This window comes from Vulpes lagopus, chromosome 10 (assembly GCF_018345385.1).
Source record: "Vulpes lagopus strain Blue_001 chromosome 10, ASM1834538v1, whole genome shotgun sequence".
Lineage (NCBI taxonomy): Eukaryota > Metazoa > Chordata > Mammalia > Carnivora > Canidae > Vulpes > Vulpes lagopus.
In genome coordinates, this window is record NC_054833.1 from 31164187 (window position 1) to 31191017 (window position 26831).

Here is a 26831-nt window from a genome sequence, read left to right on the forward strand (position 1 = left end):
AACAGAAGCCCTGTGAGGGCAGGGACTCTGGTTCCCCCAGCTGTGTCTCCCAAACCTGGAAGAGTGAGTTCCTGTACTGGGTGGGAGCTCAGGGAGATACTGTTGAATGAGTAGTATTTGCACCCAGCAAAGAGGCCAGATACTTTGCCAGCTCTCGTTTTCTCGGCAGCATTGATGCTATCCTTAGCACTGAAGCTGTGTAGTTCCTGTCACTTCTCGACTTCAGAAAGAGGAGATGCCCGAATGACTGGCAGATGGGAAAATTCAGCAGGACTGGGCAAACAAAGCTAAGTGCCTTTGCATGCTCCAGAAGGAGCTCCTGGTATTACTTCAGTTCCTCCTGAGACACTGTGGGCCTAAGATGACAAGTGGCTAGGTGCAGTTGCAGAATGAAGCCCCCCCCCCCCCCATGACAGGCTGGTGCGGACAAAGAACACTCTGTGCTGTTGGCATGGCGGGCACCTTCTCACGTGGCCACTAGTGGGGCGGAATGGATGGCGAGTCAGTGGGAGTGTGTGGGTTTTGTTGGAACGGGGCACAGTAAAGGGAGATCCCTTCCAGAAAGCCCTCTGTTGGTTCCTTCAGTCCCTGCCCCTGCCTCTCTTACCGGCCGTCTAGCATACAGTCCCCATTTTTGTGATTGCTTGAGATGTGGGGGTGGGGGATATGAATTAGGTGGTAACTACTCTTAAGATTCTAGTGGAGGAACAACTGGAAACATGATGACTTTTCTGAAACCAAATTCCACTTAGTACTTTCCCTTAGCTCGTGTACATGAGCTTGCTCTTACTATTTTTTCTAACTTGTGTTTTATCTTTTTCCTTAAGTATGTCTTCTGTTCCTACAACTTACACCTACATCCTTCTAGGGCAAAGAATGTAGTTCATTTGGTAGTTTTTCATGGTGCACTATGATGCCTCGTGCTGTTAACAGTCACAAAGCTCAGGACACAACAGACTCTATAAAATATGTCGTGGCCAACTGAAAACCCTTGTTCTATTATCTGCCCATGGAAACAGCCATTTCACAGGGTCCAGAAAGTGGGTTAAAGTTTCGGGGTGTGATGGGGCGATCCCCTGGACTATACGGCCCCCTTCTTACCAACAACTGAAAACAAAGTTCTGATCGCGGCTTCAATGATCTCAAGACGCTGATGGTAATGAGTCAGTTGGCTGCTCTTCCCCTTCTGGCGGAAGTACATCAGTGGGTACTTCACCGACCACCACAGTCCAACTATCAAGAAGAAACTCCCTGGGAGAGCATGGCCCTTGAAGTTTGCCATCACTGTTCTTGAGCACCTGAGAAAACAGGGGACAGCTGTCAGGTGGCTGCATGAAGAGAACATAAATAGATACATTGGCAGGAAACACCGTATGTGACTGAGGATTCTAAATCATAAACCATATTAAGAAGGATCCACTCATTCTTATAAGCCTTCGTGTTATGTCATTGAAGTCTTATCTGCTGAGTAAGCGCCCAAAAGAATACCTCTGGCCCTTAGGCTTTAAAAACATGGGTAAAATAGGAGCACCTGGGTGGCTCAGGGTCCTGGGATCGAGCCTGATGGCAGGCACCCTGCTCAGTGGGGGGCCTGCTCCTCCTCCTCCCCTCTGCCTCCTCCCTGCTCGTTCTATCTCTCTCCAATAGAATCTTAAAAAAAAAAATGGATAAAATAAAAGGAGGTGTTGGGGAAGAAGATAGATATTTACTGATCACAGGGTAGGAAAGCCTAAAAATATTTACCTACATAAATATTTTATGTATCAAATACATCAGAAGGCAAACAGGTCAGGAAGACGTTTGTAATAGTTACGATAAATGGCTAATGTGTCAGTCTTTTGCAAATTAGTAAGAAAAAGACCAGAAAAATGGGCAAAAGACAGGAATGTGCAATTCACAAAATGATGCAAATAGATAAGTCTCCTTTTAATTGAAGGTGTGCAAATGAAAGCACAGTATCATTTTCCACCTATTTTTTTAAGGACTTATTTGAGAGAGACCTGGAGTGAGCAGGAGTGGGAGGAGCAGAGGGACAGAGAGAATCTCAGGCAGGCTCCCTGCTGAGTATGGAGCCCCCCCCCCCGGGGGGCTCAATCTCATGAGCCTAAAATCATGATCCGAGCTGAAATCAAGAGTAAGACAGTTAACTGACTGAGCCACCCAGGCACCCCTTCCACCTAAATTTGAAAGCAATTTGAAAAATTAGAGTTCTGATGTAGTCTTCTAGTTTAGGAATATGGTCAATATGATTCAAATTTGGTGGAAGTAAAAATAATTCTATAAACACTGTCTTACTCCAAAAAAGACGTCAGGCATGATTTATTTTTATCCCACTGTGTTCCCGGGAGGAGCATCAAGTGCCTGTGATCTGCACAGACTAGTCCAACCCTGGCCATTAGGGCTACCACTCTCCTATCACTGGCTCCAAGGTCCGGGCTATTTCACATCCGATGCATTTACAGTTGAGGTTTCCACCCTTCAGCAAGAACTTTCACAAGCTTTAAAAAAAAAAACCCTTAGAGTTAAGAAGTCAAATCATATTTAAAAGGCCTATAGTGAGAAGCAGCAGCCTCGTGCTCTGACTTCCTCACCCACCAGTGAAGCCACTTTTACACCCTTTCCACGGTTTCATCTGGTATTTATGTGCATGATTTCTCATGAGTTTGTGAACGCTGCCATTTGTCCGTTTATCCTTATGAGGCATCATCTACCCGGGGTCCTCGGGCTCTCTGCCAGCCTCTCCCTCCTCTTCACGTTCACCGTGGTCACCTGATGGTCATTTGCCTAAATCATCTTTAGATTCAGAGTCCTTACCAGGGCCGCTAAGCCCTCCGCAATCCTGAGCTATCTCGTTGACCTCTCCTGCCCCTCCAGCCTGCACCTTGGGGTCCCGTCCATTGCCTCCCATTCCCAAGTACAGGCAGCTCGGGCTTTGGGGCTCTGTGTTATTCCTACCCAGTTTCCCACAGACAGCCAACAGGCCTCGCCTTCACTTGACTCAGGTCTCTGTCCAGATGTTCCTTTATTCCCTGACTACGTTGTGTAAAGATGTAGGCATGTCCCACGTTTCAATTCAGGTCTACTTTTTTTTTTTTTTTTTTTTAGAGAGTTTATCGTATGTTTATTATTCACAGTTAATCACTACCTATCAAATGGCATCTAGGTCTATTTCTTAATGTTCTTTAAAGTTTGCATGGGTCACTATCTGATATTACATACTGATTTTTTTTTTTTTTAAGCATCCAGCTCTACCCACTGGAATATATATATATATATAAAGTAAGGATTTGATCTGTTGTGTTATTGTTGTTAGTTCAGTGCTTACTGCAGGGCCTGACATAGTAAGCATTCAAATATTTGTGGAAGGAATACATGCTCATCCATGTAGTATATTGTGTTGTTTTCACCATTTTTTTTTTTTAGAGCTCTTTTAGGTACAACAAAATTCAGAGTAAGGTACAGAGATTTTTCATATACCCCTTGCCTGCATACATGCGTGGTCTCCCTCATTGATGTCACTCACCAGATTAGTGTTTTTCTTTTTTTTAAACCACAGATGAATCCACATTGACATGTCATAACCACTCCAAAGTCACAGTTTACCTTAGGATTCACTTTTTTTACTTTTAAAGATTTTATTTATTAAAGAGAGAGAGAAACTATGTGAACATGGTGGCGGGGAGCCTGACACGAGGCTGGATCCAGGACCTGGGGACCATGACCTGGCTGAAGACAGATGCTTAACGGACTGAGCCACCCAGGCGCCCCTAGGGCTCACTCTTGATGTGCATTCTATGGACTTGGACAAAATTATAATGACTTGTATCTATCATTATAAATATCACACAGTATTTTCAGTGCCCTAAAAATTGTCTGTGCTCTGTCCATTCATCTCTCCCCCTCCCACTCCCCTGACACCATCCCTTTTTACTGCCGCCATAGTTTTGCTTTTTCCAGAATGTCAGACATTGGATTCCTACATTATGTAGCCTCTTCAGATTGGCTTCTCATTTAGTAATATGCACTTCAGTTTCCTCTGTGGCTTGATTGCTCTTTTTTTTTTTTTAGATTTATTTGAGAGAGAGAACTAGCACAAGCGGGAGAGGGGCAGAGGGAGAGAGAGAAGCAGATTCCCTGCTGAGCAGAGAGCCCAACATGGGACTCGATCCCAGGACCCAGAGATCATGACCTGAGCTGAGGGCAGATGCTTAATCGACTGAGCCACCCAGGTGCCCCTTCCATATAAACTTTAGAATCCATATGTCCGTAGCCATGAAATAACTTGCTGGGAGCTTGATTGAGATTGCATTTAATCTCTGGATCTAGTTGGGAAGAACTGATCATGACCTGAGCTGAAAGCAGACGCTTAACCGACTGAGCCACCCAGGTGCTCTAAAACTTTATTAGGTTTTTAATTTTAATTCCAGTGTAGTTAACATATGTGTAATATTAGTTTTAGACACACAATATAGTAATTCAAAAAAATATGGAACACTTCACAAATTTGCATGTCATGCTTGTGCAGGAGCCTTGTTAATCTATATCATTCTAATTTTAGTACTTGTGCTAAACAGTCTTACATTTTTCAGGAAGTAGAGACAGATATATAGTCTTATATTTAATTACATATTTACCATTTCTTGGGTTCTTCATTCCTTCCTGTGCATTTGAATAACCCTCTGATCTCATTTAATTCCAACATGAAGGATATCCTTTAATATTTCTTATAAAGCAGTTCCGTTACCAATGAATTCTTTCAGTTTTATTTGGAAATATCTTATTTCACCTTCATTTTTGAAGAATAGTTAGGCTGGATATAGAATTCTTAGTTGGCAGTTTTTCCTTTCAACACTTTGATCATGTCATTCCACTGGCTTCTGGCTGATGAGAAGTCAGCTATTAATGATCTTGTTATTTATTCCCCAGTGAGTTACGGTCACTTCTTTCCCTGCTTTCAAGATTTTCCTGTTATCTTTGGCTTTCAGCAGTTTGACTATGATACATCTTTGTGTGATTCTTTTTGTGTTTCGTTGGTGTTTTTGATCTTGGCTGAGGTTCTTGAGTCCATAGTTTAATATTTTTCATCAGACTTGGGAAGTGTCCAGCCATTATTTCTTCAATTATGTTTTCTGACTCCCCTTCTCTCTCTCTATACCCCTTCTTCCCTGCTCATTTCCTTGTTGAACCCATAGAACCAAGGATTTTCAGCCACTCAGTTACCACCCTGAATTGCATGTTTCCCCTGCAGCAAAATGCCTTGTTTTCAGAGCTGGCAGCTCTCTCTCAAATAAATCTTAAAAAAAAAAAGAGCAATCAAGCCACAGAGGAAACTGAAGTGCATATTACTAAATGAGAAGCCAATCTGAAGAGGCTACATAATGTAGGAATCCAATGTCTGACATTACTTAAAAGTCATTGAGTAAAGGCAGCAGCCTCAGGGAAAAGGCCATGGCCTCCAGCTGCTTCTACCTGGAGATCTAGGAGCTTTTCAGAAATAAAAGCTTCTTTTGAGAGTTGAGCTGAACTACTCCATAGTATTGTGTGGCCAGGTGGCCTGCGGGGGGCCTTGAACTGCTGTGAGCTCTCTTGCGATCATTGCCCAGAGAACACAGCAGACTCCTGAGTAAACCTAAGTTCCTGATACGGCCCCCAGTGGCCCTTGAGGTGAGCAGTCTCCCCCCACCTCCTAGGGCCTTCCCCTTGTGCATCCTTACATAAGACCCCTGGGAAGCTTATCAAACTCCTGTTGTTTCTGGTTTGAACTAACCAATCCAGGCTCAGCCTGGGAACCAAGGGTTCCACTTGACCCTATAAAGGTATGTGCCCCAGGTCCTGTCACACTCTCTACCAAGGTGCTCTGCTTTGACCTCCCCAGATGGCCCCTTGCAGCGTGCCTTGAATCTTCTCCAGAACCTGTAAGAAATAAAATTCTCTATTTCGATAGTAATCCCTTTTTGCACAGAGACTTATCAACAGACACCCCGTGACTCTACTTAACAAATATTCGTGTGTTTTTTTTTTTTTAAGATTTTATTTATTCATGGCTGAGAGAGAGGCAGAGACACAGGCAGAGGGAGAAGCAGGCTCCATGCAGGGAGTCTGATGTGGGACTCGATCCCGGGTTTCCAGAATCAGGCCCTAGGCTGAAGGTGGCGCTAAACTGCCGAGCCATCCGGGCTGCCCCAACAAATATTCGTTTAACTGAGTCACAACAGCTTCTTAATTTGTTGTTTGACTTTGTTTAAATTCCAGTTCCTGGAAATGGCTGGTTTTAACAATTTCGCCTAGTTTTATACATTTTTTTTGTTTTGTTTTTGCAGAAAGAAATTGCCTATCTATTCATGCTGCCATAACTGGAAGGCCCTCTTCTCATTCCTTTAAAACCGTATATTGATCAACATTAAAAAAAAAAAAAAAGGGTCTCCATTTTCGTTTAATGTTTAACACAGGTCCCTTTTATGATCAAGCCTGTTACAGCCAGAAGTGCAGAAAAACCAGCTGTGCAAATCCTTCCTGTCCTTCCCCATTTTTCTGAGGAGCAATACCCTGAATAAAAGCAGAGTCCTTGTCTGTTCATACCAAGTTGTCAAGCCCCACCCTTCCCTTTTGCCTGGTTTCAGATTCATGTTAGTGGATGGCAGTATATCGTAGAAACTATTTCTAAACTTATGCTACTTGGAAGGCTGAGGACCTTGATTTGGTGAAGGAGAGGAGCAGGGAGAGAGATTCCTTGCAATAACCAATTATTAGATTAGTTATTTGATTAGGACATGTGGTAGAGATAGAGGACGGGTCAGTTCTAACAAGGAGGAACAAGGCAGTAACTCACTTTGAATAGAAAAATAAAGACTTCTAATAATTTGGATAACACCATTCAAATAGGCTAAGTCCCTGAGAGTCTAGCTTTTAAAAAATTATTTATTAAAGATTTTATTTATTTATTTATTTATTTATTTATTTATTTATTTTAAAAAGATTTTATTTATTTATTCATGAGAGACACAGACACAGGCAGAGGGAGAAGCAGGCTCCATGTAAGGAGCCCGGCTCGGGACTGGATCCCAGGTCTCCAGGATCACACCCTGGGCCAAAGGTCGCGCTAAACCGCTGAGCCACTGGGGCTGCCCCAAGATTTTATTTATTTATTCATGAGAGACATAGGCAGAGAGAGAAGCAGCCTCCCGGGATCACACCCTAAGCCAAAGGGAGATGCTCAACCATTGAGCCACCCAGGTGTCCCTTTATAAAACAATTTAAAAATAAACATTAAAAAAGCAAATGTTTAAGGGATAAACTCTTTAGAATTACACTATAAAATACTTCAGAGGTGCCTGGGAGGCTCAGTCCGATAAGCATCCAACTCTTGATTTGAGGTCAGCTTTTTTTTTTTTTTTTTTTTTGGAAGATTGGAAGACTCCATAGGGCTTGAACTCACAACTCTGAGATTTATATATTTACTTTAAAAAAGATTTTATTTATTTATTCATGAGACACAGAGAGAGGCAGAGACACAGGCAGAAGGAGAAGCAGGCTTCCTGCGGGGAGCCCAATGCGGGACTCATCACGCCCTGAGCTGAAGGCAGATGCTTAACTGCGGAGCCCCCATGCGTCCCACAACCCCGGGATTTAAAAAAATCTAAGGAAGACCCACAGAGTGGAAAACATCAGAAAGTGCTTCTGCAAAGACAAGCTTCCTAACTTTCTTATTTTAATATATTTGCTCTTTGTTTTGATATTGCCTGAGATAGAATGGGAATGTAAAGGGAGGACTGAGTGTTCTGGAGAGGTAGTAGCTTTAAGTGAAAGCTGGTAACTGGGAAGTTTGGGCAATTTTTCTGGTCCTAAGATCACTGGAAAAGGAACATAATTTGCATAAGAGTTTGACATGCTTTTTCTTGTCCTCCTATCTTTAACCATTTCCCCTACTACATTCTCTGTTTTTAATTTGAGATAAGTGAAATGGAAGACCAGTTGAAGGTGTCCAGAAGAGAAAAAGGAAGAGAAGAGTAAGGAAGAGTGGAGGACAGGGAATAAAGGACAGAAGAGTCACAGAAGTAGAGAGAGAGGCAGTGAGTGGAGGTGAGGAGAAATTATGGTTGGTGCCGTTTGCCTGTACTTAAAAATAAAACTGGATATGGTGCCCTTTGTTCTTAAACGTAGTCCACATTTTCCCTTATTTTAGACAAAAGAAAGTAGTGAAACGATGTATGTAAATGAGCGAGAGAATTAGAAAAACAAGAAAATCGAATTTTATTTTCTTCCTTGAGTGCCTGGGCTTAGCACCCAGCACTCTCTAACATCAGAACAAAGGACTTGGCAGTCACGACGGGGGCAGGAATTAAAGCCAATTTCTCCCAGTCTGAGATGACAGGATACAAAATTTATAGATTACCAAATATCCCAGAGAACCTGGACCTCTTCTTAGTTCTAGCCATACATTTGACCTAATTATGGTTTATCTTCACCTTGAGATATTATGTAATCATTAAAAAGAATGACTTAGAGCTATACCAGCTGCCCTGGAAGGTTTCCCATGAGATAGTCCGCCTAGACGAGCAAGATGGAAAAGACTACTTATAAGAGGGCCCTATTTTGAGCACCAATGGTAACATATATGTATATGCATATATGTATTCCAGATGTATTCAGCTAGATGATATGAAGTGGGAAGGCAATATGGACAAGTACTTTAAGGGTATTTAACACTATTCATTAAGTATTTCTGGCTCTCTGTCTTCTAATCACATGGTATGACTGCACTTTCGGGCCTTCCTGTGCTTGGGTGGGGTCTTCTGACTTCTGGGCAGAAGTGACACGTGTTAGGGATGGGCAGAAACACATAATTGGCAGCTCAAGGGATCCCTGGGTGGCGCAGCGGTTTGGCGCCTGCCTTTGGCCCAGGGCGCGATCCTGGAGACCCGGGATCGAATCCCACGTCGGGCTCCCGGTGCATGGAGCCTGCTTCTCCCTCTGCCTGTGTCTCTGCCTCTCTCTCTCTCTCTGTATGACTATCATAAATAAATTAAAAAAAAATTAAAAAAAATAATAATTGGCAGCTCAAGACCCCAGAACACACTTCCCTTTACCACATTCTGTCAATGTTCATGACAGTAGCTCTTCCATCAGCCTAGATCCCAGAGTGAGGAGACAGGGAGCAGAGCCCCACACAAGCCATGATGAGCACTTGGCCTGAGAAAAATGAACAGGTGTAATGAGCCACTAAACTTTGCAGTTCATTCTTATCCAGCATAACCTAAGTTGTTATGAGTCCTACAGAAATATCCCAGGTCAACAGTTATGGGTAGGGCACTGAGGCTTTGTAGTTGTGTTTCTTTTTTCTCTTCTCTTCTCCTCTCCTCTCCTCTCCTCTCCTCTCCTCTCCTCTCCTCTCCTCCTCCTCTCCTCCTCCTCTCCCCCTCCTCTCCCCCTCCTCTCCCCCTTCTCTCCCCCCCTTCTCTCCCCCTCCTCTCCCCCTCCTCTCCCCCTCCTCTCCCCCTCCTCTCCCCCTCCTCTCCTCTCTCCTCCTCCTCCTCTCCTCTCCTCTTCTCTCTCTTCCTCTCTTTTCTCTTCTCCTCTTCCTTCTCTTTTCCTTTCCTTTCTTTCTTTTCCTTTCTTTCCTTTCCTTTCCCTTTCTCTTTCTTTCTTTCTTTCTTTCTTTCTTTCTTTCTTTCTTTCTTTCTTTCTCTTTCTTTCTTTCTTTCTTCTTTCTTTCTTTCTTTCTTTCTTTCTTTCTTTCTTTCTTTCTTTCTTTCTTTTTTTCTTTCTTGATTATATTTGAGAGAGAGAGAGCACAGCAGAGTAAGGAAGAGTGGAGGACAGGAGGAGCGATAGACAGGGGAGAAGCAGGCTCCCAGCTGAGCAGGGAGCCTGACAAGGGAGCCTGGGATCATGACCTGAGCCAAAGGCAGATGCTTAACCAATTGAGCTGCCCAGGTGCTCACTTTTATAGTTTCTATAAAAAAATATTGGAAACCTTTACTATATCCAGGGAGGAAGTTATGAGGCCATAAAGAATGGCAGAATTTGTACCAAAAAGGTGCCAAATACTATTTTGGCAAATTTTATCTAAAACTGTCCAGATTCCCCCCTTTTCTTTCTGATATCAGACACATATTCTCTTTCAAAATGGTGCCTATGTTCTTCTACTCACACCCTACTGCCCTGCCTTAAGAGACCCCAAAATTAAAATTCAGGCAAGCAGGGGTCTGTTTGTTACATTGTAAGGTTAACCTTTATTTCCATTTCTCCAGGTCCCCCCCATTCTCAATAGGGGGCTGACACTTTTGGTTGTTGTCACAACTGGGGATGATGGTGGCATTGTGCACATCTAGTGGGTAAAGACTGGAAGTGCTGCTGAGCATCTTGTAATGTGCAGGATACCCCCCACAATAATTCTGCAGCTCAACTCTCAATAATGCTGGGGCCATGAAACCCTGTTCTGTTCGAGGCCAGTTTCCTATCCTGCTTTTTTTCTGAAGGAAGCAGAGGTCAGGCTGCCTTTATTTCTTTGTTTCTTATGTTACCACTTACTAGAGTGTTCTACATTCAGAACTGTTAATGGAGCATGAGCCTACTTCCCTAGCAATTTTCTCCCTTGCTTTCTATATGCTCCTTTTTTTAAAATGGATTTTTATCTATTTATTTTTAAAGATTTTATTTATTCATGAGAGACTCACAGAGAGAGGCAGAGACACAGGCAGAGGGAGAAGCAGGCTTCATGCAGGGAGCCCGATGTGGGAATCGATCCCCAGACCCCAGGATCACGCCCTGGGTTGAAGGCAGACCCTCAACCACTTGAGCCACCCAGGTGCCCCTGCTCTTTTTTTTTTTTTCTAAGTAACAGCTTTATTGAGATCTGTAATTCACATACCATTTTCACTGACAGTGTAAACTTCAATGGTTTTGAGTATATTCATGGATGGAGTTGTACAACCAATCACCACAGTCAGTTTTAGAACATTTTCATTACCCACAGAAAGATTCTCCTGACCCATGAGTGACTTTCCTAAGTCTCCCTACCTCCAAAGCCCTAGAGAACCACTAATCTTTTTTATATCTCTCTTGATTTACCTATTGTGGACATTTTATATAAACTGAATCATACAACATGGAGTCATTTGAGACTGGCTTTTTTTTTTTTAATGTAGTTTAGTCATTCGTTTACTTCTTTAAATAATCACTACACCCAGCATGGGGCTCGAACTTACAACTCCAAAGATCAAGAGCCACTGACTGTCAGTGTTCCCCTGACTGAGCTAGCGAGGTGCCCCGAGACTGGCTTCTGTCTTTTTTTTTTTTCAAAGTTACTTTTTTTTTTTTTTTAAGATTTTATTCATTTATTCATGAGAGATAGATAGAGAGAGAGAGAGAGAGGCAGAGACACAGACAGAGGGAGAAGCAGGCTCCATGCGGGGAGCCTGACATGGGGCTTGATTCCGGGTCTCCAGGATCACACCCTGGGCCGAAGGCAGCACTAAACCACCAGGGCTGCGCTGGCTTCTGTCTTTCAGCCTAAGTTTCCAAGGCTCATCCATGTTGCAGTGTGCATCACTACTTACTCCTTTCCATGGCTAACTCTCACATTGCAGCCATATACTGCAGTTATTGGTTTGCTAGGGCTGTTGTAACAAAGCAGCCCACACTGGGTGGTTTAAAAAACAGAATTTATTTTCTCATGGTCCCGGATGTTAGAAGTCTGAGATCAAGCTGTCTGCAGGGTTGGCTTCTTCTGAGGCCTCTGTCCTGGCCTTGGAGATGGCTGTCTCCTCTCAGTGTCTTCACACACATCTTCCCTTGGTGTGTCCCTGTGGCATCTTCTTATAAGGGTAACAGATTAGATCAGAGCCCTCCATAATGGCCTCATTTTAACTTAATTACTTCTTTAAAAACCATATCTTCAAATAGTCACCTTCTGAAGTACTGGAGTTAGGACTTCAACAACACATGAATTGGGGGGCAGGGAGCATAATCTAGCCCATAACACCACATTTTATTTATTGTTCATCACTTAATTGACAGTTCCATATAGTTTTATAGATTTAATTACTAAATCATTATAGGGGCACTTGGGTGGCTCAGTCCATTAAGCATCTGCCTTTGCCTCAGGTCATGATCCTGAGGTCCTGGGATCAAGCACTGTGTTGGGCTCCCTGTTCCATGGGGAGCCTGCTTTCTCTCTCTCTCTCTCTTTCTCTCTCTTTCTCATGAATAAATAAATCACTATAAAAGACAACTCATATGTATCAAAGAAGTCACTATGAAGATTTCAGCAACCTTACTAAGTATTCCTGCTTTGTGTTCCTGGGAGTTTTTCCTAATGAATCTGAAAGTCACCCTCCTGTGGTTCTAGAAGTCTCAGTGCTTTCTTGTTAATTCTCTTTTTCTTTTTCAAATAACAGCCTTGTTGACATATAATTCATATATCATGAAATTCACTCCTTTAAAGTGTATAATTTAGTGATTTCTGGTATATTCACAGTAGTGCAACCATTACCACTTTCTGATTTTAGAACATTTTCATCAACCCCAAAAGAAATCCCATACCCCTAGCAGTCATTCCCCATTTCCTCCCAACCCCACTGACCCTTGCAATCACTAGTCTACTTTCTGTCTCCATGGGGTTGCCTATTCTAGATATTTTGTATAAGTGCAATCATATATCTCTGCCTTTTTCACTTAGCATGGTTTCCAGGTGCATCCATCTTGCAGCATGCATCAGTGCTTCATTCCTTTTTATTGTTGTTGCTTTTAGAGGGAGAGAGAGAGAGAGTGCAAGCAGGAGGAGGGGCAAAGGCAGAGGGAGAGAGAGAATCCTCGAGCAGACTCCCCACTGAGCATGGAGCCCAGCTTGGAGGGTTCCATCTCATAACACAGGGATCATCACCTGAACTGAAACTAAGAGTTCAATGCTTACCAACGGAGCCACCCAGATGACCTCATTCCTTTTTATTATTGAATAATACTTCATTGTACAGATCTGTCACATTTTGTCCATTCATCTAGTTTTTAAATTTTTAAAAAAATTTTTAAGATTCTATTCATTTATTCACGAGAGTCATGCAAACAGAGAGAGAAACAGAGAGAGAAGCAGAGGGAGAAGCAGGCTCCATGCAGGGAACCCGATGCGGGACTCGATCCCAGGACTCGAGGACCGCGCCCTAGGCGGAAGGCAGGTGCTAAACTGCTGAGCCACCCAGGTATCCCTCATCTAGTTTTTAAATTTTAATCTTAAAAACTTTTAATTGACATATAGTTGACATAATATCCATTCATTTGTGGATGGATATTTGGGTTGTTATGAATAATGATGCTATGAATATTGGTATACATATTTTTGTGTGTACCTATGTTTTCATTTCTCTTGGGCATATACCTAGGAGTGGAATTGCTTGGTCATATGATAACTTTATGTTCAACATTTTGAGGAATGACCAGATTCTTTTCCAAAGTGGCTGCACCACTTTCCAATCTCACCAGCAGTGTATGAGGTTACCAATTTCTCCACATCCTTGTTAACACTTACTATGTTCATCTTTTTTGTTTTAGCCATTCTCATAAAGTATATCTCATCATTTTGTTTTGTTTTGCTTCCCTAATAATTAGTGATGTGAAGCATCTTTTTTGTGACCTTATTGGGCATTTGTATATATTCTTTGGAGAAATGCCTATTCAAATTCATTGCCCATTTAAATTTTTTTAAATTGAGTTGTAATAGTTCTTTATATTATTGTAGATACAAGTCCCATATCATATATATGATTTGAAAATACTTTCTCTGTTTTTGTGGGTTGTCTTTTTACTTTATTGTGTCCTTTGCAGCATAGAAGCTTCTGATTTTGATGAAGTCCAGTTTATCTGTTTTTTTCTTTTGTTATTTATGCTTTTGGTGTCATACCTAAGAAATCATTGCTTAACTCAAGGGCATGAAGATTCACTCCTGTTTTCTTGTAAGATTTTTACAGTTTTAGCTTTTACATTTATGTCTATGATCCATTTTACAATGGATACAATAACTTTTGTATATGGTGTGAGGTAGTGATCCATCTTCATTTTTTGCATATCCAACTGTCCCAGCCATCTGTTGAAAAGATTCTTCTTTCCCCCACTGAATTCTGTTGGTGCCTTTGTCTGTCTACCCTTCTACTCTTGAAAATGGATTTCAGGGCAGCCCAGGTGGCTCAGTCGCCACAGCCCAGGGTATGATCCTGGAGTCCTGGGATCAAGTCCCACGTCAGGCTCCCTGGATGGAGCCTGTTTCTCCCTCTGCCTGTGTCTCTGCCTCTCTCTCTCTCTGTGTGTGTGTCTCTCATGAATAAATAAATAAAATCTTAAAAAAAGAAAATGGATTTCATCAATCTTCAGAGAAGGACCTTGCCTAAATAAGGTGAAACTCTGGTGAAGAAAGAATAATTCAACTATCATGACACATACATTAAATATTTTAATAGCGTATGCAGAGTAATGACAATGAAAGGAGGATTCTGACTCACCTTGGAGTCAGAAATAGAACGATTATAGAGGGAAGTGTCCCTAAAACTTCCTTGAAAAACAGGTAAGTGTAAGTAGTGTGGGTACAGTGCCAGGTAGAGCAAATAGTACGTGCAGACTAAGAAGCAGGTGCAGCCAATCATCCATATAGTAAGAATGGAGCTAGGTCACATTGCTTACTCTCTTTACCCTATCATTCCCACCTTCGTTACCAAGAATGACCAAATGTCAGTGTCTTCCATGGGTGGAATGCATTAAACCTTGAAATAATCTCAGATTGAGAATGAACAAAACAGTATACTTAAAAGTCAAATCAACCAAACATTGTGGTCCTGTGTGCCCAAGAGTCTCTGGAAAGCGTATGAACTCACAAATGGGCCTGAGGAAAGTCAAGTTAGAGAAGACACAAGTCAAGTTTTATATTGGTTCAGATGTATTCTATGTCCTAGATTTGCCTAAAGGAAACTGAGTTCCTACATGTTTCTTTAAGGGGAAATATAGTCGCATAAGAGAAAGAACATGAACTATGGAGTGTCAGTCCTTGCTTTGCTACTTCTACTGGTAGGACCTTCCACAAGTTCCCCAACATCTCTGAATTTCAGTACCCCACTTCTTCCAAAACAGGTTCCTTAACAGAAGCATCTTATGAGGGTTAATGGAGAGCATCTAGCAACTACCTAGAGTAAGTATTTAACAAATGTTAGTTTCTTCTCTTCTCTAGAGTTCTTACACTTATTCCCACAATTAATGGGGGGAGAAACCTGGGTTTCTCTCTTGTGGGAAGTATAATTATTGAACTAAGACTGCTGTCCTTTGCTTTTAGTACCTAATTCCAAGTAGGGAGAGGGGAATCATGTTGAACCTTTATCTGACTCTGGAGAGGGTAGTTGTTGAATATCTTTTTAATAGGACTGGGATGTGTTTTTAGTCAGTAGGCAAGTAGTTATGGGGAGAATATAGTGTATTATTTTACTCCATGACATGGTTTTTATACTTTTTGAATCTGTCCTTGCCAACAGAAACACTCAGGTGGCTTCTGGTCTGAGTTTACTTTGGCATACAACCAGTCCTACCTGACTCAGCTTTCTGTTACTCTGCAAATAACAAGCTTAAAACCCCTCCTTCTATGAGCTGCTTAGTCGTAAAATGCAGAGGAAGTACAAGGTACAGAGTTGAAAGTTCTTTGTTGCCTACAGCTGATGTGGATGGTGCTTTAGTCCTGAACTTCAGCCAGAGTGTATCCCTGCTCTATAGTAGTCTGAGAGCCTTTAAGTCACTTCGGAGCCCATCATTCTTTTAAAAATTTTATACCTACTACTGTCATTTTTACTTTGTCGATGCGTAGGTGGGTCCTTGGAACAACTGGTCAGAAGGCATAAGACCAAACTAAGAATCTTAACCTCATTCTGGCATGAGTTCATGAGCTATGGAACAAAATTCTATGAACAAGAGCTCAGTTACTGCCCAGCAGTATTTCATTTCTAAGCAAAATATGGTCTTATTCCTGCTTTCTTTTTTTAAAAAATTTTTTCCTATGATCCTATTAAATACAAGACTCTATGCTGAGTGCTGAGGAAATAATAAAATAAGTAAGAAATGACCCCTCCTGAAATTGTGTGGAACCACCAAAGACCCCGAATAACTGAAGCAATCTTAAAAAAGAACAAAGCTGGAAGCATCACAATTCTGGACTTCAAGTTACATTAAAAAGTTGTATTCATCAAAACAGTATGGTATAGCCATAAAAATAGACACACAGATCAATGGAACAGAATAGAAAATCCAGAAATAAACCCACAGTTATATGGTCAATTAATCTCTGACAAAGCAGAAAAGAATATCTACTGGGAGAAATACAATCTCTTCAACAAATGGCATTGCGAAAGCTAGACAGCAACATGCAAAAGAATGGAACTGGACCACTTTCTTATATACATAAAAATAAATTCAAAATGGATTAAACACTTAAATGTCAGAACTGAAGCCATAAAAATCCTAGAAGAGAGGACAGGCAGTAATTTTGCTGACATTAGCCATAGCAACTTTTTTTCTAGATAGGTCCCCTGAGGCAAGGGAAATGAAAGCAAAAATAAACTATTGGGACTACCTCAAAATAAAGTTTCTGCACAGTGAAGGAAATAATCAGAAAAACGAAACAGCAACCTATGGAATGGGAGAAGATATTTGCAAATGACATATTCAATATACTGAATAACTTACAAAACTCAACACTCAAAGACCAAATAATCCAATTAAAAATGAGCAGAAGATCTGAGCAGACATTTCTTGAAAGAAGACATCCAGATTTCCAACACATGGAAGGATGCTCAACATCACTAATCACCAGGGAAATGAAAATCAAGACTATAAGATATCACCTCACACCCGTCAGAATGGCTAAAATCAACAACATAAGAAACAACAGTTGTTGGTGAGGATGTGGAAAGAAAGGAACCCTCATGCACTGTTGATGGGAATAGACTGGTGCAGCCACTGTGGAAGACAGTATGGAGGTTCCTCAAAAAGTTAAAAATAGAACTACCATATGATCCAGCAATCACACTACGAATGTTTACCCAAAGAATACAAAGATGCCAGTTCAAAGGGATTCATGCACCCCTATATTTATAGCAGCATTAAATAAATACAATAGCCAAAATATGGTAGCAGCCCAAGTGTCCATTGATTGATGAATGGATAAAGAAGAGTGGTTCACACACACACACACACACACACACACACACACACACAGAGAGAGAGAGAGACATGCATACATACATACAATGGAATATTACTCAGCCATAAAAAGAATGAAATCTTGCCATTCTCCATGACATGGGTGGGACTGGAGAGTATTATGCTAAGTGACATAAGTCAGAAAAAAAGACAAATACTGTATGATATATCATTCATATGTGGAATTTAAGAAACAAAGAGGAAAAATGAAGAGAGACAAATCAAGAAACTATCAACCCTTAACTCTAGAGAACAAATTGATGGTTATCAGAAGGGAGGTGGGGGGAGGGTGAAATAGATGATGGGGATTAAGGAGTACACTTGTCAAGATGAGCGCTGGGTGATTAAAATAAAAACTTAAAAAAGAATTGACTCTTATCCATAAAGAGTTTATAATCTAGTGAGGAGCTTGTGAAAGGTTGAATGTCACGATATCCGGATTGCGATCCTGTATTCACAGAGGGGACTGGCACTTGACCTGGGTCTTTCTTGATTGCCACTTTCAAACTGTCATGAAAATTAGGCAGTCTTACCGGAATCCTAAATTAAAGACTGAAGAAGAAATCTGGGCTAAGTTCCATGATTTCTCAAGAACTAATAAAGAACACTGACCTCTGAGTCAGCTGACCTGGGTTCTAGCCCACATTTTGCTATGAATTTACTTTGTGATCTTGAGCAAGATATGTGACTTCTCAGGATCATAAGTTCCTTGTTACAGGATAGTTTGGAGGAGGTAATCTCCACGGCTTCTCCTAATTCTAAAATAACTTTTTGTGTTTGCTCCTAACACATCACAAAAATGAAATGAAAAATTAAAAGGACAGAGTAGGTTCAGACATAGGAGAGAAGTTAAATGGAGCTAAAGTAGTGGAGTCACCAAGGAGGACCAGCAGTCACTTCAGCATACATTAGAGCAAGAGGAGCATCTCTGGACTTGAAAAGTTGGCTTATTTTTTAAGCAAGAAGGAAAAAAATTTTAATATGTTTTTCCTTCCTTCTGTACTATCTGTGACCAAGATGGATGCCAGGCCTCCTACTTCACTCGGCAGTGCTTCTTGTCACATGCAAGGTCTTGCTTCCATTTCCTATAGACTGGTTTTGAAAACTCATCACTTCCCTCAAAACTGAGTTCACTCAACTCTGAGCAAACCTCCCTTCTCATTCCATGAACATAATTGAGACTATAAGGCACCAATCACATCAATTTCCTCTTCTTCACCTCAAATTCATATACATCCACACCTGTTGTTCTCAAATTCACCCCTCTGATAGGCCAATCTTCCATCTGTGTCCTCTAGGTCTACTCCTATTACTCATGAACTTTTCTCTTTGTTGCCTTCTCCTCCTTGAAATGTTTTTTTATTTTTTTATTTATGATAGTCACACACACAGAGAGAGACAGGCAGAGACACAGGCAGAGGGAGAAGCAGGCTCCATGCACCGGGAGCCCGATGTGGGATTCGATCCCGGGTCTCCAGGATCGCGCCCTGGGCCAAAGGCAGGCGCCAAACCACTGCGCCACCCAGGGATCCCGCCTTCTCCTCTTTGCCTATAACCAGGCCCAAGACTTTTTCCACACAAAATAACAGAAGAAAAAGAAATAAAAATCTGCTCTGAACCTGGATCTCTGAAGAACCACTGTTTATCTCGCTTCCTATTTACTATAGGAATAGGAATAATAAAAATAACATACCTAATGTATGTAAAAATTATGAAGAATAACTGTGTCCCATGACCCAGCTTAAGAAAGAGAACATTACTAATATCCTTGGAACTTCCTGTTGACATCTCCTTGATGGCTTCCCCCTTTCTTCCCTCTTGAGTAGTAAGTATCATTTTGAATTCTGTGTTTAGTGTTCACTCACTTTTGTTTTACTATATACTACATACATTTGCTATGTATGTTATCTTCAAATAACATATAGTTTTGCAAACTTTTTAACTATATATATATATAGTTATATATATATATATATATTCTCAAAATATGTGGATCTTTTTCTAACCATCTCCCCTAGTCCAGAGCCCAAATGCCTTTGGTACTAGGTTTATTTATTTTTTTAAAAAAGATTTTATTTATTTATTTATTCATGAGAGAGGCAGAGACATAGGCAGAGGGAGAAGTAGGCTCCCCGTAGGGAACCCGATGCGGAACTCAATCCCTGGACCAGGATCATGCCCTGAGCCGAAGACCGATGATCAACTGCGGAGCCACCCAGGCATCCTGATACTGTTTATTTACAGATAATTAGAAACAATTTCTAATATTAAAATTTTTGGAAAGTCAGTAATTATTGAACTAAATTACCACTTTGAAATTTTCTTTGGATAGAAAGGAATTTGATGGTTTTGTGTAATGCAATCAAACATTGTCAAAATCAGTTAAATTTCTTGGAGGAAACCTGGAAAGACAATTGCTTTCTCCATTTACTTCTCTTCCTTCACCACCACAACACTGAAAGTGTGTTTGTAGGTGTCACCAAATGATCTCCATATTGTTTCACCAATGGAAATCTTTAAAATATTATCTGAATAGACCTTTCTTGTTCTTGTGATACGTTCTTTAGTTGACACTGTCACTTAGTCACTATTTTTGGAATTTATTATTTTTGGCTTTCATGATACTATTCTGTCCTCGTTCTCTTCATCTTCTGTAATTTTCCTCCCCTTTGAAGGGTACTTTTCTTTTCCCTATCTATTAAACACTAGTAGACTTTGGTCCACTCTTCTTCAGTATATCTCCTCCTTGCAAGAACTCTACACACCCATAGTTCAATTACCACGTGCACGCTCATGACTCTTATCTCTAGTCTTGACCTCTTCCCTGAGTTTCAAACTCACGTATCTAACAACCTGCTGAGCTGACAGACACACACATAAACACACAGATTCTTCATAGGCACCTCAAAGTTAACATGTTCCAAACTGAATTCATCATCTTCCTTCCGCACCTAATTGGCTTCTCTTCTGTATCTCAGACTCGGGTAATGGATTAGCACCCAGTCACTCCTAATGTCAGATTCCTACGACTCATCCTAGATACCCCTTCATCTCTCATTCTGTCCCGCAGTGTCCCAATTTCCAAGAGACTAAGATATTCTGCTTATTTTGCTTCCCCAATTTTTCTGTTTCCTACAATATGACCTCACTTAGGCTCTCATTGTCTTTTGCCTCAGCTACTGCAAAGCCTATAAGTCTGCCATCTATAAATCTTTCTTCCACTCTGCCACCAGAGTCATCTACCTAAAATGTAAATCTGACCACACCACTATGAAATTTAAAATATTTCATTGAGTAACCAACCACCACACAGATGTAGTCTGCCCCTTTGCATGGCATATGCCCAGAGACTGCCTCTTGGCCCTGTGTCTCTTGAGCCTCATTTCTCCCCATCACAAACCTTACAGTGTACATTTTGTTCATCCTATTCCCTCCACTTTCTTTTCATTTTTCTTTGCTTGGCTTAACTTTACTCAGTTTTCAGTAGGTGAGCCTTTTCTCCTCTAGAAAGCCTTCTGTGAACCTCGAGGCTGGGCTACTGCCTCACTCCTGCGCTACCTTATACGTATGTTGATTTTTTTTTTATCACTTAGCCTGTCATATGAAAATTATACATTTACATGTCTTACTCACTAGACCATAGGTTCTTCAACAGCAGAGATCTTATCTACTTCATCTTAAACTTCCCATGACTTAGCACTAAGTTTGCCATATAATAATAGTTCTTGATCTAAACTGAACTGATTCAACTTAGCTGTAATTTTGAACCATGGGGAAATCCAGTCATTAGTAAGGTTGCTGCTAACATTACTTTTTCCATATAATTTTTAGAGCTAGATGAGTCCTTCACAGATCATCTCATACTGTGCCTCTTAGACTGGTGTATGGGTAAGCTGCAAATATCTGGACTCACATTACCAGCATTAGTTATCATCCCGGAATATCAATTTCGCCTCAAGATTTTGGGGAAAATGATTTTCATATTAAAACAGAGATGTATTTTGGGGTACCATACTCTTTTTAGCATTAAGAAGGACTGTAGCTTATGCCATGCTGTTTCCAGCCAAGCCTCCATGCTATGAGAGTACAAGTTCCGTGGTGGGTGGTAGCATTTGAGAAACACTAATCTACAGACTACTGTTTTACGATGATCTTGTAGTTTAGCTCTTTTTCTAGAGCCTTCCATATAAAAATAAATCCCAGTGGGAACAAAGCATAGACACAAACTCAACCACAGAAGAGAGAGCACGATTTTTCATTCTGGGCCTGGATTAGTTTAAAAAGATGTCTACATGATAGGCAGGGTAAGTCTTCTAAAATGGGTACATCACTGTGCTGTGTGCAAAATATACCAGATGGCAAGTGAAGGTGGGGATGTGGGGGTGGGGCGCAGAAAAACATTGTTAGAACAGAACAAAGAGAAGGTTTGGGTCAAAGTAGGGGCCAGATCAAAGAGAGTGGAAGGAAGCAAAGGACAGGACAAGTGAAGCATGAAACACGGGGGAAAGAAGCATTCAAATAGAACTGTGGGTCAAGATAGCACCAGATGTAGGTAGGGTGTGTGGTGATGACCCAAGAAATCATTATATCTTCAGTAAGATGATACAGGGAGTTTTCACCCCTGGCAATTCTACCTGAAGTCCTGGTGGAAGATCTTCCCAGTCTCTTTTCCAACACATCCACACATCAAATTCAATGAAGTATCATCTTCCAGAAAAATGACATAAAAATGCGAAAGAAGCAGAGAAAACAGCAAAGGGACCGGTAGGAAGGGTTAATTTAAAATGAATAATGGAGCCAATTTGATTCAAGCAACATTTATCCAGGGCCTCTTGTGTATCAGCATGGTTCTAGGTGCTAGAGAAACTGAGATTCCAAGGCTCCCTGTTCAGAGGGGGGTCTGCTTCTCCCTCTCCCTCTGCTGCTCCTTTCTGCTCATTCTCCCCTTCTTAGTATATACTGAGAGAGTCAGTATATATTACACTGAGCCACCCAGGTGTCCCTAGAATGTAAAAATTTAATACGAGGGTTGGAGGATTAACCAGAACTAAAAGATGAGAGGTTTTTAAAAAATAGCAAAGATAAAGTAAGAGGGCAGATTCAAGAGCTCCAGCATCTAAGGAATACAGAGGAAACTATGTAACAGAAGAAAGCAGAGAACTGAAAAATATGATTTTCAGATTGGAAAGGACTTTAAAGTATCTAAAACAATGACGGGGGGGAGGGGAAGCCAAAGCCAATATCAACTAACAACATCATGAAATAGCAAAACATGAGGAATAAACAAAAGAAAACCCTACAAACTTTCAGAGATTAAACAAACAAAATACAAGGGATCAGAAATCAGGATGACATGAGCCTCTCAACTGAGCGATCAAGAGGTAAAAGAAAGTGGGGCAAAACTTTCAATATTCTCAGGGGAAGTTAATTCCAATTAATATCCTATAACCAGCCAAACCACTAATCAAAAGTGAAGGATGAAAAATGGCATCTCGAATGTACAAAGTCTGAAAAACCAGCCAGGTCCTGTGGGGCCTGCATCTTAGATAATTTGGGGAGCCCTCTTTAAGAAAAAGTCATAAAATTAGGGGATCCCTGGGTGGCGCAGCCTTTTGGCGCCTGCCTTTGGCCCAGGGCGCTATCCTGGAGACCCAGGATCGAGTCCCACGTCGGGCTCCCGGTGCATGGAGCCTGCTTCTCCCTCTGCCTGTGTCTCTGCCTCTCTCTCTCTCTCTGTGTGTGACTATCATAAATAAATAAAAAAAAAAAAAAAAGAAAAAGTCATAAAATTACAAACACAAACTTGGGTGTAGACGTGAATATTTATTTAGAATGAGAAAAGAAATCACAACAAATGGGAGCCTTAGAGGTTCGTGGATCTTGCTTCTAAAATCTCTTTAGAGGGACGCCTGGGTTGAGCGTCTGCCTTTGGCTCCAGTCATGATCCAGAGGTCCTGGGATTGAGTCCCACATCAGGCTTCCTGCATGGAATCTGCTTCTCCCTTTGCCTGTGTCTCTGCCTCCCTCACTGCATCTCTCAGGAATAAATAAAATCTTAAAAAAATAAATAAATATAAAATCTCTTTAGAAAATGTGCCAAAAATGCTTCATGGTGGTGACCTGGCTTTTCTTCCCTCCTAGAGGCCCCGTGGGCTTCAGCAGCTTCAGGATAAATTTACCTCTGCCTCCACGTACACTTTCTCAGAAAGCTGTGCTCTGGCAAAACTGAACCGAGTGAGAAGGCATGCAATCCAGGAAACAGGAATCCAGTGCAGGTGACAAGGTGGCAGCCAGGGGAGCTCCCAGTGCCACAAGGGCCTCAGAAGTACCAGTCCCAGAGAATGGGGGGCTGAGCCAGAGATGCCTCCAAGAAAAGCGAATCAAACTGACTACTTAGTGGAAGCTTTATCGAGAGGAATTTTCCCATCCTGTCAAAACTTGAGGCAGAATTGTAATGAACGCTCAAACAAACAAACAAACAAACAAAACAAAACAAAACAAAAAAACGAAGTGACTGAAAGAGGTAGCAATGACTGAGTCCAGGGGATAGAAAAAGGCTGTACGAGAAAGGAAGTGTAGAAGTCATGGTTATCACAAAGCTGGGGTGTGAATGACCTTTACAGGGTCATAATAATGTAAACATGAAACACGGTTATATCAGAAAAAATTAGGATGTAACTATATTGGGACCTTGCAAGAAAGAGAAGCAAATATGGGGCAAGGATAATGAAGGTATGAGAGAGCTACATCCTTATCCTCCCAGGCAGGAGGTCAATAGATACTATCCAGAATTGGGAAGAGAAAGAGAATTAGCCAGGTCTAGCATGTAACTGGGGAGTATGGTGGTAAATATGAGAGAAACGAGGCTGAGAGCATTGAGAATAGCCGCCTCTTGGGAGATAGCTCAGTACAGACTTAGTAAAAACCTTGTTGAACTCGTGACTTTTAAGACTATACATTTATTTCTGTTGACCAACATAGAAAATTAAAAAAGAAAGTAAGAGCCTCAGAGGAATGAGGCAGGAAAGCTTTGGAAGCACAGTGGAGGTGCCTCTGCTACACCACTCCCCGATTCAATGTTTTTCAAATTGTGACCCTGCGACCACCTGCATGCAAATGATCTGGAGTGCTGGTTTGTATAATTCAGATTTATAGACTCAGACCTAAATAATCAGCATTTCTTGGTTTGGATCTCAGAATTTATAATTTAAAACATTTCCTCTACACCCACTGCATGATCTATCCCTCCCCCCGCCTTTTTTAGTAAACCAAAGAACAACAACAAAAAGTAAAAATAAAGCAACAGCAACAACCCATGTAGAAAGAAACAAGGAGTCAGGGACTCATGAAACACACTACGACAGGTACTGCTAGTTGTTTACCTGGTATCCATTCCCTCCCTTTTCCTTAAAAGAATCCCTATTTTGTTATAGTGGCAACATGGTCATTAAGACACTAGATTTGCTCAGGCTCTCCTACAATTACGTGGCTACGCGACGTAATTCTTATATGAATGAGGTATACGAAGTCTAGTAGGCGGAGCTTTCAAGAACGATATTATTATAAAAACAGATTCACCTGGCACATGCCTTCTGCCCTTTGTTCTGTCTTTTTCTTCTGCTAAGCCCTCCCTGGGAAGAAGAGGTTCCCGCCCTTCAGGGAGGAGGCAAGCCCCACGCTAAGGATGGTGGTTCGGGAAGACAGAGGCATCTGGCCCAGCCCTGGACCTGCCACCTCTAGACGTCTAGCTATTTGAGAAAAACAAACTCCTCACTTATTAAGTTACTGTAGTAGGGGTTTCTGTTACTTGTGGCTGAGTGAAGTCCTTAACGACATCTTATACTTGTTCAAATGTTTATTTGATGGGTATTGAACACATTCTATTGAGTGCCTACTACAGGCTCGGTGCTCAGAATAACACAACGCGCCAGACCAAGAGGCTCTTTCCCTCGTAGAAGGTGGAATCCAATCAGAGTCGAAGAATCTATGGTTATTTGGGTCCAGAGGTTCAGGGAGGCTATGGTTTGGGGTCACAGACCCCAAAGGAAAAGAGTACATCAAATGGAACCACTTACTTTATATAAGCAGGTCTTATGTAGAGCACCCCAGCCCCCCTTAGGGACCTCATGCTGGAAGGAGCAGTGGTCTGAACACTGGGAGGCCTGGGTTTGAGCAAAGTAGGTCTGGGTACCTGCTTAGTTTTCCTGTACCCGCCCCCCCCTTGTTCTTTGGAAAGCCAGAAAGATTGGGCTTGACAATATTTCAGGCTATCTTCAGCTCTAAGGTATTCTTGTAGTAACACTGAACAAAGGTGCGTATGACGTCTACCAAACAAGAAGGCTTCTAAATTTAGATTCTAGGAGTTCAACTCAGAGACTATAGTCAATAAGCGCTCAGGAGAAACAAATCACAAACACCTCCCATCTCCAGATTAAACAAACAAACAAAAAAAAGACACCCTGTAGGGAGCTGAGGTATTAGGGAAGCAGCTTTGGTCTGAGTCCTGCCCCGGCCACTTAACAGCGGGATAACCCCAGCCCTCAGAGGAGGTGACACTCAGTCTTTCTAAGTTTCAGTTTCCCTGTTTATGAAATAAGTAATCGCTCTGCTCACAGTGCTGTGTGGAAATCGCCTTGTACTCTCTGTAAGGCCCCCGATGAGCCATACCAGCGAGACATCAATAATGGCTTATGATACCCAAATCCTGCAAGGGACACACGAGTGCGCTTTGGCACCTTCAGCTGAAATTCCTCCTCCCCTAAGGCTGATAGATTTTTTGAGTTTTGTCCTTTCAGGAGTGCAGCCATGACCCATTTTCTTTTCACACAGAGAAATCATCTCTGTTTATTCCTAGCCCCCCTCCACCCCCCAGTAAAGGTTTGGGGGAGAAGACCGGTTAAAAGGGTTAAGGCCAAGTTCAAAGGAAGTGTGGGGATTACAGGATTTACTCGTTGCTTCTAATTGTCCACACTGGATATGGTGAAGTGTTGTGCATGATCTAGTTTTTGTCTCGCAACCCGTCTCTAGAAATAAATACAGATTTGAACTATGTCTCATAGGCACCTATTAGTCGATGACACAGTGGTGACTTCCATTCTCCTACTTATAATTATAAAAAGTTTTGCAATAACAGGAACTTTGGCTATGGGAGTGGTTCTACAGATGGTAAAACTGCCCTTATCCGTTTCCAACAGGCAAATGCGTTTGAGGAAAAGAGATAGTCCTTGGATCATAATCAACCTAAGTAGTATCTGTACTTTGACCGACGAAGCATGGCAGCCGATGTCACCTTGATGACAAGGTGGGGGGGGGGGGGGATAAGAAAGCAGAAGTCTTTCTGTCTCTTCACCCATTTTCTCTCCCTATCTCAAAGTGCCATTTGCTAAGATTAGGCAAGAAACACAAGCAGCGACTGTAGAGAAACACCCCAAACAGAATCACTGGTGTCACCCTTGAGCTTTGGTAGATGCACCTGGGTGGTCGCAGCCATGGCCCAACGCAAGGGTGAGGGGGGACCCACGGGACATAAGGAAGAGTGCGCGGGCGAGGCAGGTGTGTGGTGCTGCCAAGTCCTTTGCCGGGAGGTGGGGGCTCCCGCGCCCCGCAGC

The 26831-nt window shown here is 41.8% G+C and overlaps 1 protein-coding gene and 1 pseudogene across 9 annotated transcripts in view; both read right to left on the reverse strand.

The window, feature by feature from the left end:
* Positions 1-26831, reverse strand: part of TMEM45B (transmembrane protein 45B) — a 50445-nt gene that overhangs the window by 4872 nt on the left and 18742 nt on the right. For all 9 annotated transcript variants that reach the window (XM_041770386.1, XM_041770382.1, XM_041770379.1 and 6 more), the window contains one exon: positions 1102-1298. In XM_041770386.1, coding sequence (XP_041626320.1) covers positions 1102-1282 — 181 coding nt within the window. In that variant the 5' untranslated portion in view covers positions 1283-1298. The remainder of the gene's footprint in view (positions 1-1101; positions 1299-26831) is intronic.
* Positions 4481-4572, reverse strand: LOC121501054 (annotated as a pseudogene).